Source organism: Bubalus kerabau, chromosome 4, assembly GCF_029407905.1.
Source record: "Bubalus kerabau isolate K-KA32 ecotype Philippines breed swamp buffalo chromosome 4, PCC_UOA_SB_1v2, whole genome shotgun sequence".
Lineage (NCBI taxonomy): Eukaryota > Metazoa > Chordata > Mammalia > Artiodactyla > Bovidae > Bubalus > Bubalus kerabau.
The window spans coordinates 89,282,834-89,296,601 of record NC_073627.1 but is presented as its reverse complement, the minus strand read 5'-3'; the positions used below and the strand labels follow the sequence as shown (position 1 = coordinate 89,296,601).

At 41.6% G+C, this 13,768-nt stretch overlaps 1 protein-coding gene across 3 annotated transcripts in view; it reads right to left on the bottom strand.

Annotated features, from left to right (window-relative positions):
- The window catches only part of MLLT3 (MLLT3 super elongation complex subunit), a 324,734-nt gene that overhangs the window by 288,148 nt on the left and 22,818 nt on the right, over positions 1–13,768 (bottom strand). Inside the window, exons 1-2 of one of the 3 annotated variants that reach the window (XM_055577939.1) lie at positions 7,896–8,171; positions 6,297–6,477 (exon numbers count right to left, since the gene is read on the bottom strand). In XM_055577939.1, the coding sequence (XP_055433914.1) occupies positions 6,297–6,477; positions 7,896–7,907 (193 nt within the window). In that variant the 5' untranslated portion in view covers positions 7,908–8,171. Of the gene's footprint in view, positions 1–6,296; positions 6,478–7,434; positions 7,579–7,895; positions 8,172–13,768 lie in introns of those variants that run through there. The other 2 variants (XM_055577940.1, XM_055577941.1) reach the window with 2 other exon arrangements.

Genomic DNA, 13,768 nt, shown 5'->3' with positions numbered 1-13,768 from the left:
TAAATAAATCTATATTTAATGTGATACCATCAAATTCAGCTTTAAAATGATATCCCACCACATACCATGAGGGCAGGAATGCTCATCTGTGTTTTATCCCCAACTTCTAGAAATACTCTAGGCACATGATAGGAGCTCCGAAAACCACTTGCTGAATAAATTATAATTTAAAGTTAGTTTTTGTGTGTATACAAATATAAACATAATTATAAAAAGATGCCTACCAAAATATTAATTATGGTTATCTATGAAGAATTTTCAAGTAACTCCTTTCTTGATATTTCTATGGTTTGATTTTTCTACAGTGAACATATATGTATAAGTTAGAAAATATAATTTTAATTTGTATATAAAAATTAATATATGCATTCTTCATGAAGGCTAAACTGTAAAATTGTGCAATGTAATGTCTCACTGTGTAATGTAAGGTATCACACTTTCTATGATAACATAACAAAAACTTGTCAATTACCTGTAACATCATCTATGGGAAATTATTTCCCCAAAAACTCTTTTCAGACAAATCATATTCCCAAAAGCAAATATAGCACTACGAAATAATAAGAACCACAAAATATAAGAGAAAACAAGATTAATGGATTAAAGTAGCTGTTATGAGGAAGAGAATGAAGTAAAGAGATTCTGGCCACACACACAAAATGTTTTAAAAGAATATAAATTTGTATCACTGAGACAAGAGAATCTCTCCTACATATTAGTAGCTTCGTTGAGAAGTGAAAACACAAAAGCGGAGGGAAAAAAAACTACAGAATTCTGTATTATTTCTATTGGGACAGTGTGAAACATTGTTTTAGAGATCAAAAATATCCTGAAATCTGGCCAATAAAGATTAAAGTCCAGTAAGTTCAGTAATATATTGAGTCCTTGCTTAATTACATAACTGCTATAATTGTGTTTAACATTTCCCCTGTTCCCAAGTATCTAAACTTTTCCAAGTTCTCTTTTGAAGACTTAAGTCACTAAGAGATTTAAAAAAAAAAAAAAAAGACACCAAAAAAGTTCCACATCTTAGAACTGTAAAAGCTGTGTTAAGTACTGGGTATCACTGTATTAGCTGATCAGGAAAAGAGCTAAAGGGCTCAGGTTGGTCCATGGAAGACCATTAGAAGGAAACTTCAAAGAGCCAAGAGAAGGAACAAAAAAAAATCTTTAAAGAAAAATTATAAAACTGACTGATCTCCCAGCTCTGTCTACCTCCCAAAGGTACTTCTACAGGGGGTTACCCAAAATAATAGATATAAAAGGCTTCTGCATCATAAAACGGACAGCAATGTTAACTATAAAATATAGCCAGTAAAACCAAGTTTGGATTTTCCTTCTCAGAAAAAAAAAAAAAAATGTGTTAGATAATTGTTACACTGGAATTTAACCATGCAAATACCTTGGAAATTTTACCCTTTCTCTTTCCACTAAATAAGTATTTTTATTAGCAACAATAATAGTGGTTACAAAGAAAATCACCTTCCACATCTTAACAGAGCTGTTTATCTGTGTCAGGTAGTATTTGATTATTTTATATCAGAGGTTCACCAAGTATAAGTCTGCGGATCCCAGGATGCCCATAACCTTTTCCAGGAACTGGCAAAATTAAAACTATTTTTATAACAACTCTAAGACGTCATTTGCCATTTCACCCTTGTTCTCTCATAAGTGTACAGCAGAGTTTTCCAAAGGCTATATGATGAGTGGTAACACAACAGACCAAGTACAGAAGACATAAGCAGATTCGGTTGTCTTCTATCAAGCAAAACAGTTAAGAGACTGCATACAAACACAAATAAAATGATGCTACTCCTCTCACTTTTCTTTTTGTTTTAGAAGATAATTTTTCATTAAAATAGTATCTATACACTCACCTAATGGGCTGATGATTGTTATTCGTAAATTAGTAAGTAATTTGTTTAAACCATTTCTGGTTAATTTCAAATACAGGCAATATTAATACATACAATTTACATAAAAATTCGTAAATCTAATTCCTCCTCATCACTGGTCAACAACATCTACCCAAGAAAGTTCAAGAGCACTTTTAGAGAACTACATGGTAATCCATGTCCAAAAGGCAGTAGTATTTACTCTCATTGTTTTGTCTTAAAAAGTAATGAGTGCTCATTTGAAGGCTTTAAATGTAAAGAATTAACATTTATCTTTAAAAAAATGAAACACTATCAAAAAAAAAAAACCTCTCATCACCACCAATACCATAGCATCCACTTAAGAAAACTATTAGTAAGACTTTGATGTTCATTCATCCAGAATTTGTTTTATCCACATACATACATATACTTTTTATCTGTATAAGCACATTTTTTAAATGGGATTACATTGATTACCTTATTTCACCTAACATCTCTTGAAGATCTTCCTGCATCTACAAATAGATTTACCCTCTTTTTTAAATAGATCACCAAGATCTAACTGTACCCCACTGAGGTTCCTTCTATGGATTGCTTCCAAATGTTTGCTATCCAAATACAGTCCAAAAAAATGCTGTAACTCTGTGGAGTTGTGAAGCCATATCTGTTGGAAAATTCCTAGAAGTAAAATTGCTGGGTCGACGTGCATAAACATTTAAAACCTTAATAGATTTTGCCAAATGTCCTCCAAAATGTCCGTGCGCAATTTACATTCTTACTAACAGCACGAGATTTCCTCTAGCAATTCAGCTTTTTAAATGCGCTTTGGTAAATTATACTTTGTGTTGCTTCAAAATGTCAAGCTGTAAAACTGTTCTCACTGGTCATCTTAATTCCATACAGAATTCTACACAAATCTCATAACACTCATGGACTGTATCAGTATAGTCACCCACCTTTTTTTTTCTTCTATAAACCTTTTAAATATCTCAGGAGACAAAATGCACCAGGTGCACACAATATTTTCAACTAGTAAGCCCTTAAATTTTAGATACCCTGATAAAAAGTTATTCAAACTATTTCGGAAGACTAACACAAATCAGAACTACACAGTAAAACCGGGCTCAAACACTTAAAGGAAAGTTACAAGTACAGATTTACTGCGCTTTATCTGCCCACTCAAAGGACTAAGGCTGCAAATAATAAGCTATCAAATCATACCAGTGGCCAAATTAGCTTACATAAAATAATAAGCAACAGATTTCATATCGTAAATGTCAATGGAACAGATTGCAATAGTAAGGATGGCAGTAATTGAAAAGAAAGTTCACTCAAATTCACATGATACTGAAAATGAAAACATTAATATTTTAAATGAAATGTTTTGAATGTGACTATTCATTTCAGTCATACCAGACTATTATAAATCTGTGCTAGTAATAAATAAGATATAGTCTTTTTTTGCAAGCAGATAGTTTTAAAATGCATTATAGTTTGACATGCCTATTCTGTAATGGCTAATGGATATTCCAGGCTGCACTATTTCATCAAAATCTCCTTTCTAGGATTTTGTGCTAGTAGTTTTAAATGAAACTGTCTTTAGGACAGAGTAAAATCTTATCAATTCAAGTCCAATTAGTTCAGTTTTGAAATGGCATACGTAATCCTCAATGGGCAACAAGTTGAATTTACTGTAATTTTTTCCCCTATAAGTTCTCATAATATTACTATAGAATAAAGGAAATCAACATGAAAATCAATTTGCTTTTCCAAACCAAAGATTTATGAAACTAAGAACTCATCCATCTTAATGGCTTGAGCAGTTCATCCTCAGATCTAAGTCCACTTCTGTTTATCAACTACCATACATTTTGGAAGTGACTGAAACTGGTATTATTAATAGCCATTTACAGTTTACAGCATGCATTTCTTGTAACTCAGATTTCTCACAAAGCCATTTGCAGTTTCTTCCATTTTCAATCCCCTTATTTATAATATCAAATATATAACACTTTAAAAGGTACAGAAGTAGACTTAGAAATGCCTGGCATTCTTATTCTGGATTTATTCTTATCATTTCAAAAGACCTCATAAGCCAAAAAATAAGTCCCCAGGATTAAGTGGCATGTTTGGTGTTACTTGAATTTACAACTAACTATTCCCAATGAACAGAGAAACCTTCTCTTGCAATCTGAATCATGTGTAATTACAGTATGACAAGGTCTCTCCTGGGCTATGTAAGCTGGCATTTTTCCCAGGACTTGTCACATCATGGGAAGCACACATACAAATAAAAATCCAAAAATAAACATTTTGAAACAATGGCTTATAGACTACATCAAGAAACTCCACAATTGAGAATAAAAATTGAAGAACCCTACCAACAAGCATACATCTCTCACTAGAGAGGTCTGAGAAGACCTTGGTGTTATCAAACCACTTACCACACCTAGCAACAAAACTCCCAGGTGTGGGCTGTGCAGGCAGCACTCTCATGTCCCCTCAGGCTGGACAGAAAATCATTAAGTATGGGAAATAAAAGGAGACATCACCACACACACCCACTGAAGCAGAGAAACAGTGGTGAAATGTGGAGAGGTTGATCACCTCTAATTTCATAACGCCAATTTGTGGATTGTTAAGCAGCCTAAACAAAGTTATCTTAAGAGCTACATCTTCGGCCAACTGGCTTAGTTTTCCTAATACAATAAATATTGCTTTTTTGTTGTTGTTGTTAAGGGTGTTTCACCTGGAAGTGAACAGACAGTCAAGTAGTCCTAACAGTGTGTACCAAGCAAGGATCTTAGAAGGTGGTTTCTTTTGTTTAAACTCCTCTGCTGTGGCTCTATGGACAGATGGAAAACGAAAAACAAGATCCCAAGAAACATCAGACCCAACCTCACAGAGGGACAGAAACTTGACAATACTCATCTTCATCACAGTTCAGAGGAAAAATTAAGTATACTATCTCTGGCTATCTTCTGATACAAAGTGCTAACAAAATCTAAATGTTATTTCCAATAGGCCATGCATATCCCTACCCCTCTGTAAGAAGCTGGACTCATTTATTAACCAACCAGCAAAGCCCATCAAATTCAACTGTTGGAGTTTTCAAGAGCAGCTGTAAAACAAACCATTATAGGCAAAACATACAATCCTAAGACCCATTACAGGAGCTCTGGAAACAAAAATAAGCGTCAACACAAACCTCTGCCACCTCTAAGGCACACATTTCTCCTTTCTTTATTCAAGCCCTTGAATGTTCAATAATTTCCACCGTAGCTCTAAGCAGACTGGATTTATTATGATGTTAAGCTAAGAAACTGCAGGAGTTCTAGATGCCAATAAAGATTACGGATCAAATGGAAGATAACTGCTAACCATTGTGTCCACTTAGATAAATAAACCTGATCACAAACAAAGCACCTTACTGTATTTGTACTGTTACCTCCACTAATCCAACTAAAACAACAGGTCAGTAGCTTTCCAGAGGCTGAAGGGACCAGAAATTGGGATTTCTCAAACCCTCTTTAAATGTCTCGTAAAATAACACTCCGTTCCTCTTTTTCCCAAAACTGTCCTTTATGGAAAATGTTTTGAGACCTCAGAGGCTGAGCAGAATTATGCAAACCAGACACCAAGGCTGCTAAAAACCAAGGTGAGGGAAGACTGAAGGAGAAGGCAAGACAACGCCATTCCTCTGAAACTTAGCTTCGACCTCTGGCAGGGACCCTCTCCCCTGCAGATCACATTGGGCAAACACTTATGAACGTGGCTCAAAATCGAATGAGCAATCAACTGCCATCAGGGGGCTAAGGCGCCCTGCTCCCCCCACTCCCAACTGAACATAAAATCCTGACGGTGGGAGGTCGGGGTGGATAACCCACAAAAAAGAAAAGTCTATGACAGCTGGCACCTAACGCCTCACACAAGCAGGAAGGCAGAGAGGATCCTAAAGACAGGCGACTTCTCAAGACGGAACAATAACTACATCCCATGCATCCTCTGCTAACAACACAGGTAAATCTCAATTTCCCTAGGTTTAAAAAAAAAACGCGCAAGCTGTTTATTCCCTCCAGCCCCACTCCCCACGCCTCCAAACCCAGCAACTAATTGCAGTTTCCCCGCAGAACCCGCGGCTAACCCCAGAGGACCGGTGAGAGCTGGCTTGGGATGAATAAACACTCGACACCTGACGGTCCTTTCTCTGCGGTGACTTTCAAGGAGCCGAAGTGGCGCGCGCGCGGGCGGGAGCGGGGACCTGGCCAGCGCGGCGCCGCGCACCCCGGTCCCGAGCTACGCCGGCGAGCGCGACGCGGGGGGCGGGGAGAGGGGCAGGGGGACCGCCCGGACCAAGCGATTGTTTCCACCGCCAGCAAAGACATTTTTTATCAAGCTCCTTTTGTATTCGAGCCCTACCTCTTTTTGGCCTAGGAAAGCTTTCGTGCAAGTGGAAGACGACTTTCTCCACAAAGTGCTGTATGTTACTGTGCTCCGGGCCGCGCACGAACACCATCCAGTCGTGGGTGAAGCCCTCCACGGTGGGTTTTTTCCTCACCTGGGCGCGGTGCCCCAGCTCCAGCTTCACCTGCACGGCACACTGCGGGCAGGGGGGAGGAGAGACAGCCGTGAACAACAGGAAGGCGACCGTTCGACACTGAACATTGCGCCTGACATTTTTTTTTCCTCCTTCTTGAAACGCACATAAAAGGAAACGGCAGTGCCCTCTGCATCCACGTTTCACGCGCGTGGGCGCGCACACCCCACACCCCCCAAATGCAGCCTATCCGGCCTGCCCGGCCCCCGGCACCCCCGGGCCCGCATCCATACAGGCCGGGATTGTAACGGAATGTTACCCCCGATAGGGAAGGGGGTCCGGTGGTCGGGGCGGGGGGCGGGGGGAAGGGTTAAGAGAAGCCAGCACACTCAGCCACTACAAGCACGACAACGAATGCATCGGAAACAAATTAGAGACAATTAGGAGGCGATGCCGGGGCGGTTGCCCGCCGTGGGAGGGGAGGTAGCTAGGACACCCGAAGGGGGTTCTCGCAAGCCCCCACCCCGAAAGTGCTGCGGCGACAGACACACGCCGAGGAAGTCTTTGTGTACGTGTGTGTGTGCGTGCGTGTGGAGCGCTGTGCCAGGCGGAATGGAAACTACAAGCTGCCTCTGCCGATGGGCACAAACTCCCGTGTTCTTACCACGGGGTTTGTGCACAACAAAAATGAGACGTCGTCACACACACACGCACACACGCCCGCAGGAAAACACGCCGAGGCGTCCATAACTTAATGCACCCCGCACCCCCATCGAAAAGCCCCACGCGATCGGCGAGACCAGCCTAAGAAAGCCCCCGCAACACACTTCCAAGAACCAAAGTGGCCCCAAAGTACCTCCCACCTCCCCCAAAAAATGAAATTCAGAAAGGCAGGGCGGCGGGCGGACAGCCGCGGAGCCCCGACTGCGCACAGCCCGGCGCGGGGGCAAAGTTGCGTGCGGCCCCGCTGCTGTCAGCCCGCTCACTCCGGCTCACACTCGCGCGCCGCGGAGAACGCACCATCGTAGCGGCCAGCGAGGCTGCTCGCCGCGTCCCCCGACTGTGCCCGCGGCTCCCGGCGGCGGCGGCGGCTGAAATATGGCTGAGTTATTATTCGCCTCCTTCCACCGTGTGTGTGTGTGTGTGTGTGTGTGTGTGAGTGCGCGCGTGTGAGCGAGAGTGCGCTTCTTGCGATTGCAAAGAGGCGAGGAGGGAGGGAGGCGCGGGGGGTGGAGGGGCTAGTGTGTGTTAGTGTGTGAGTGTGTGTGTGTGCGCGCGCGCCGGGGAGGGGGGTGAGAGGGAGGGGAACGGAGACTGAGGGAGAGGCAGCAGCTCCCTGCAAGCCGTACCAACCTTTCTCTAATTGGAACCGCTGAGCGCTGGCGCTGTCTGGGCTGCGGTGGCGGCGCAGGGCGAGGGAGGAAAGGCACGGGGGCGGGGTGGGGGGGGGGTCTTTTATTATTATTTTTGCAGGTACTTACCGAGCTAGCCATGCCTGGGGGCCCGGAGGTTTGCTGGGGTGTTGTGTGGTACCCCCCCTCCCCCGCCCCCCTCAGCTGTAATTCATGAAGAGGCTGCTATGAATGAGAGCGCGCCCAGGAGCGGAGGGTAGATGGCGGACATTCTCTGCCTTTTTCCCCCCGCGATCGCTTGCTCGCTCGCTCGCTCGCTTATTAAACTCAGCCCCAAAAGCAAAAGCAGCAGCAGCAGCAGCAGCTCCAGGGCCAGAGGATGAGATTCCGGAGCATGCGCCGTGGCGCCTGACACCGGGGCTCCGAGCCTCACGGGGCGGAGGGAGGGCGCGCGGGCGGGGCGGAGCGCGCGGGGAGGCCGAGCGAGCGAGCCAGGGGGAGCTCGAAAGAGCCAATCACCGGCCACCTCCCGAAACCCGGGCTGCCAGCACGGCCACACTGGAACGCCTCGCTTAAAGTAACAGGTTCCTGCTGGGGGGTGGGGAGGAGGGCGGGGAGGGGGCGCTGGAGTGGGGAGAGGGGCCAGCTGGGGAGCCATCCCAGTCTCTGTGTAAACTGCTCTCTCCCTACAATAAAAAACGGATTAAAACTGCTGGAATGTAGCCACTGCTTAGAGCCCCCAGCCGCCGGAGAAAGGGTGTTAAATTAAGTCTTTGGCGTTAGTTAGCACGCTCCGGGAAGAGAGGGGGTTTCTTTTACTTTCCACCACGTCTTTTTTACGGTTTTGTGCTGAAAAGGCAAGAACTCACACCCAAACAAACTTATTTAAAGACAGAGCGAGAGAAATGCCACCCTTTCAAACAGCATCTAAAAGCAATCGCTCAGTTTTATAACCGGCAATGATTCCCTGGCCCCCTTTCCCATCCTCTCACCCCGCCCTTCTGCTACCGCTACCGAAAATTTTAAAATGAAATGAACAAGAGCAAGAAATAAGAAGGCTATTTCCTTCCCAGGGAACGCCTCCCGCGTTGGTAATCCACAAATGGAAGGCACCACAAAGCGGTGCCCAGGTGCATCGCGAGATACCTGGGAGTGCTGGGTGCAGACCTTCCGGGACCAGGCTGGGAGTTGTATTTTGGGGAAGGGTCCCACTCCTGACAGCCTGCTGGGTTTCATCAGAACGTGAAAAATTGTCCTCTAAGGACGCGGGGGGGCAACTAGGAGTCTTAAAATAGCAGATAAAGTTAATACTGACTGTAATGTGCATAAATTGGATTATAATCTTTAGGCGTATTGGTGACAGCTAACGTAATCCATCTCTGGGTATTAATCCTGTTAGGCTCCCGGGTGATAACCAGTCGCAGGAGTGTTCCCAGAGTCGCGCTTCTACAAAGGTTTCCACTCGGATTTTACTTGGTCTCGGTGGCCGAGGTAGAACAGCACAGACACGCGTGGGACGGGGTAGGAGGACTGACTAGCTTCCTTTAGCAACACAGACAACCTTTACAAAGGAAACGGATAAGATCTAGACGATTGATTTGAAAGTGAAAGATGGGTGTAACTTCGGTTCGTTATAGAAGGATCGTTGCATCTTCCTAGCCCTCATTCCTTTTTTTGCTCCCTTTATCTTCTTTCTTTTCTCCCCTTTTTCCTACCTCCCAACTTCTTTCTGAATCTTTCCCCTGGTTTCATTCTCTTCTCCCTGTCTTCCCTCTTTACTTGCCTCTCTTTTATGTTTTTGGCTCAACTATATTGCTTTCTTCTTTTCATTTTTTTCTTTCTTAAAACCACGAAAGCGAGTTGTCTGGGCCCTTGGATTAAAGAGAGCGATATAGGGAAAAGGAGTTAGCTGGGACATCGGGGATCCTCGATGTTAATTTGTCAGTCCTTCCAGCTGCTCACATGAAGATAACCAGAATTAGATCGGACCGCTTCGGGCCAATTTTAATTTCCACTGCAAGCCTCCAACTTGAGTGGCTTGAACCCCTAAAACTGATACTCTGTTCTCTCCCACTTAAAACCAAGAAAGCTTTTACAGGTGGATCCCAATTCCTCCCACCCTTTTACTGGACCTAGTAAAATAACTGGACCTAGTAAAATAATGGAGAGAACGGTTGCGGATAGAAACATTTTAATCCAAGTCCAAGAATTTAGATTCTCAACTGACCCACATGTACACTGATGCATGTCATCTTGCAGGCATATGTGTGGTTGTGTCTGTTTTTGTATATAAGAACTAAGTTGACATGCACCCAAACAAACTGTGTGTTAGGATCTAAGTGAAGGATGGACCTACTTGCTATGCATTATTAAATTGTTAAATAAAATAATCAAATTGGAAAGAAGTCCTTTGGAATAATAAGATAGAAAATTGATGGCTATTTGGATGTGCCATTAATAAAGCCGTTTCCTATAAAGCGCAACCATTAGGCAGGGAGTCTAGCTTAGCACACGGGTGAAAAATAATAATCCATTCTTCGCTTGAGTTGACTTCGGGGTTTGGCTAACTTCTTCCAAAGCCATCAGGGCTGTCTTGGGATTCTTCCTATGATTCATACTGCGCTGAGGGACTGATGTCTCCTTTCTGAATTACGTGCTCGCAGAATTCAGATTTATTCCAGGAGTCATCTAAGCCATAGAATCAGAGAAGATCTTTTACCATTATTTCTCCTTTCTCAAAGAATGCTTTAAAAACCTTAAGGGTAATTCTTTCTCCGGACCCTGGAAATACAGATTCCGTCAGTAGATGGCGCAAGGAGCCCTTCCACGGACGTCCTTATGTGACCTCTTTGCAACAACAACAAGAAAAACTCAGGATGGGGGAAAAGAAAGAAAAGAAAATACAACCCTGAATACTCCAGATTCTACTTTTGAGCAAAGGAATTTATGCCAGTCTTTCAATTTATGCCAATATATTACTTATAGCCTATTCTAGAAACTGTCTATTAATTAAAAGGATTCAAAACAGGATTAACAACAGGTTAATTTTGTATTCAGCATATCTGAAGCTCTTTGCACTTCAGGTGAGGTGCAAATATGAAACAACCCTTTGGGTACTTGACAGTGTAATTATAGAAAGTATTTTGCAAATAAGTTTTTCAACCAATTTTTTTCAGTTCTAAATACCACCCCCTCCCCAAAATAAAATGGAAGTGATGAGGGATAAAAACCATTTGTGTATCCAAAGAAACAATTATCTTACCAAAATTCATATTGCAGTGTTTGGCAGAGTGTGAACCAACATAGAGTTAGTTTTTGAGGAGCAGAAAAGAAAAGCAATTGACATCATCATATCAAATAAAATACTTGATGGAGAATAAAAGAGGAATATGTCCGGGATGGATCTTCACTACTGGATCACTGCTACCACCATGGCTACTTCCCTGCATCATCTTCTGGTTCCAGTCCTTTTATTTGCAATTGATTTGTTTCTTTCAGAAGCTGAGGCCAGTTTGGATGTTCTAGCACCACATAACTTCTTTAAAGAGTAATTAGGGTGTTGCTTTTTAATACAGTTTTACTTAATTGTGAAAGATTATTGATGTATAAACTCCAATAATTAGATCAATTAAAATTAACCCTTGCTCATTCTTTGCTGTCTGGATTTTGGGGGGAAAGGAAGAATAATGCATGGGGAAAAAATAGATGATGAGATACACATAACCAAACATCTTGCAAATATTAGATTCAGAATAATTAGGGATTTTTTTCTATAATAGTGCACTTTTTCTATATACTTCACCAGTATGTTCATTCACCAAAATGATATTTCTCCCATTCCAGTGCCAGGCACAGAGCTAGGCTCTAAGAATATAAGAATGACAGGATTCCCGCTCTCTCAGAGTCTATGACCCAAAGGAGATACTTTATCAAAACCTTATCTCTATTTTAAATTTTATAATGCCTAAATTTGGGATGGAGACGTGTGTCACACATAAGCAAGCAGCATGCAAATGTGACTCAAACATGCCAAGGATAGGAAAAAGAGTGAAACAAGATTAGAATCCCAGGAGCATTGTCCTTATTCCACCTTTCAATAAGGTAGGAGGGGAATAGCATCTTTTTTTGCAACAGCAGCCAAGTTAATTTCTTTTTCTTTGATCTGAAGTGTTTTCTATGTTCACCTTATTGCAACTCTTTTAAGGAATAAAAAAAAAAAAACTCACAGTCAAAGAAAGCTTACAAAGCCTTTCAAGATCACGAGCATATTTTCTCATTTAAAACAATCTCCATTTTTTATGAAGATTTTTAGTCAAAATGTTATTTTTTAACATTACATTTAATTCACAGCTCTAGAATAGTGTATTGGAAACTCCTGAATAGTACAAATCATTACCACTTTGAAAAAACAATTGCTTTGATACCCACTTAAGCACCTAGTCCAGAGATAAGAAACACACAAAGCCATTTTAACCACCAGAGCCTCTTCATGTGTAAATTATTCCCTGACAGTAATTTAAGCAATGTACTTATACATTCAGAATACAAGAGTGCCTCCACAATAATAATTTATTAATTTAGTGGGCTGTGTCCCTAATTTAATAAATAGCACCTCAAGGCCTGAAAATTAATCAAAGATGTTATATAAGACCTACAAATGAAACAAGATAAATATTGGAGGGCAGTTGATATGGTTTGAATGAAAATGTCTTCCTAATATATACAAGGATCCCAGTAGAATATTTATAGGTAAAATACATGTTAAATTGAATCTGCTTGCTATAAAACAAGCTATCTAAAAAGTAGACCATTTTGCTCTACGTGTCTCTGGCATCATTTCAAAGGCCACTGCACAATTTCCTATCTTTCTTTAAAGAATGATTTAACCTCCTTGATTTTCAGTGCAAATTCTGTTTTTATATATGATTTCACCTCTCCCATTCATATATTACAATAGAAACGGAGTTGTTAAAACAACCTAAAATCATAAACTGTATTTGGCCTTATTTGATAAAATGGAGAAATATTGGGCCTATGAACTAATGTCAACAGGTAAAACTTCAATCAAAAGTGCAAAAGAAATTTAGGAAGAAGAAATTACTCCCTTCCTTGTACTAAATGACTTGAGAGTGGTTTGAAAATAATACTAAGCCTCTGAGAAGTGAGTGATTTACTACTTTCTGGTAGGATCAAGTATCCTGGTTGAGTTAAACTATTTACAGTCAGCTCTGAATAATCCATGAGCATATTATCCACTTTGTAGATAATCTACAGTGACACAATTTACGTGTGTGGTGTTTTTGTTAATGTAAATTTATATTAGAGTCAGATTTTTTTTTTAAATTGTACGAAATGTGCGTGACTGCCTCTATTTGTTAGTTTCCATTCATAGTTTTCTCATAGAGAAGTCCATATTTCCTATCTTTAGCGCTTTGTCCAAAGTCCAAAGACCTCTTTTGGACCCCACTTTCTAATTTTTATAAGCAATTTGTTATCCCAGAGATAGACTTATTTGACAAAATAAGTCTACTTTATTTTATTTTATTCCTTATTGGTCTAGGAAGCAACAGAAATCTATAGCAAAGAAAGACTACTCATTTACCAGTGTGGTGAATCAAAAGAACTCCTAGGGACTATTATTATTTATATAGTTCTAGTATGTATTCTTGGAGAAGGCAATGGCATCCCACTCCAGTACTCTTGCCTGGAAAATCCATGGATGGAGGAGCCTGGTAGGCTGCAGTTCATGGGGTCACTAAGAGTCAGATACGACTGAGCAACTTCACTTTCACTTTTCACTTTCATGCATTGGAGAAGGAAATGACAACCCACTCCAGTATTCTTGCCTGGAGAATCCCAGGGACGGGGGAGCCTGGTGGGCTGCCATCTATGGGGTCTCACAGAGTCGGACACGACTGAAGAGACTTAGCAGCAGCAGCAGCAGCAGCAGTATGTATTCTTCATGAAATCAAATAAGGGAAAGATAGGGAAGGATGATTTTT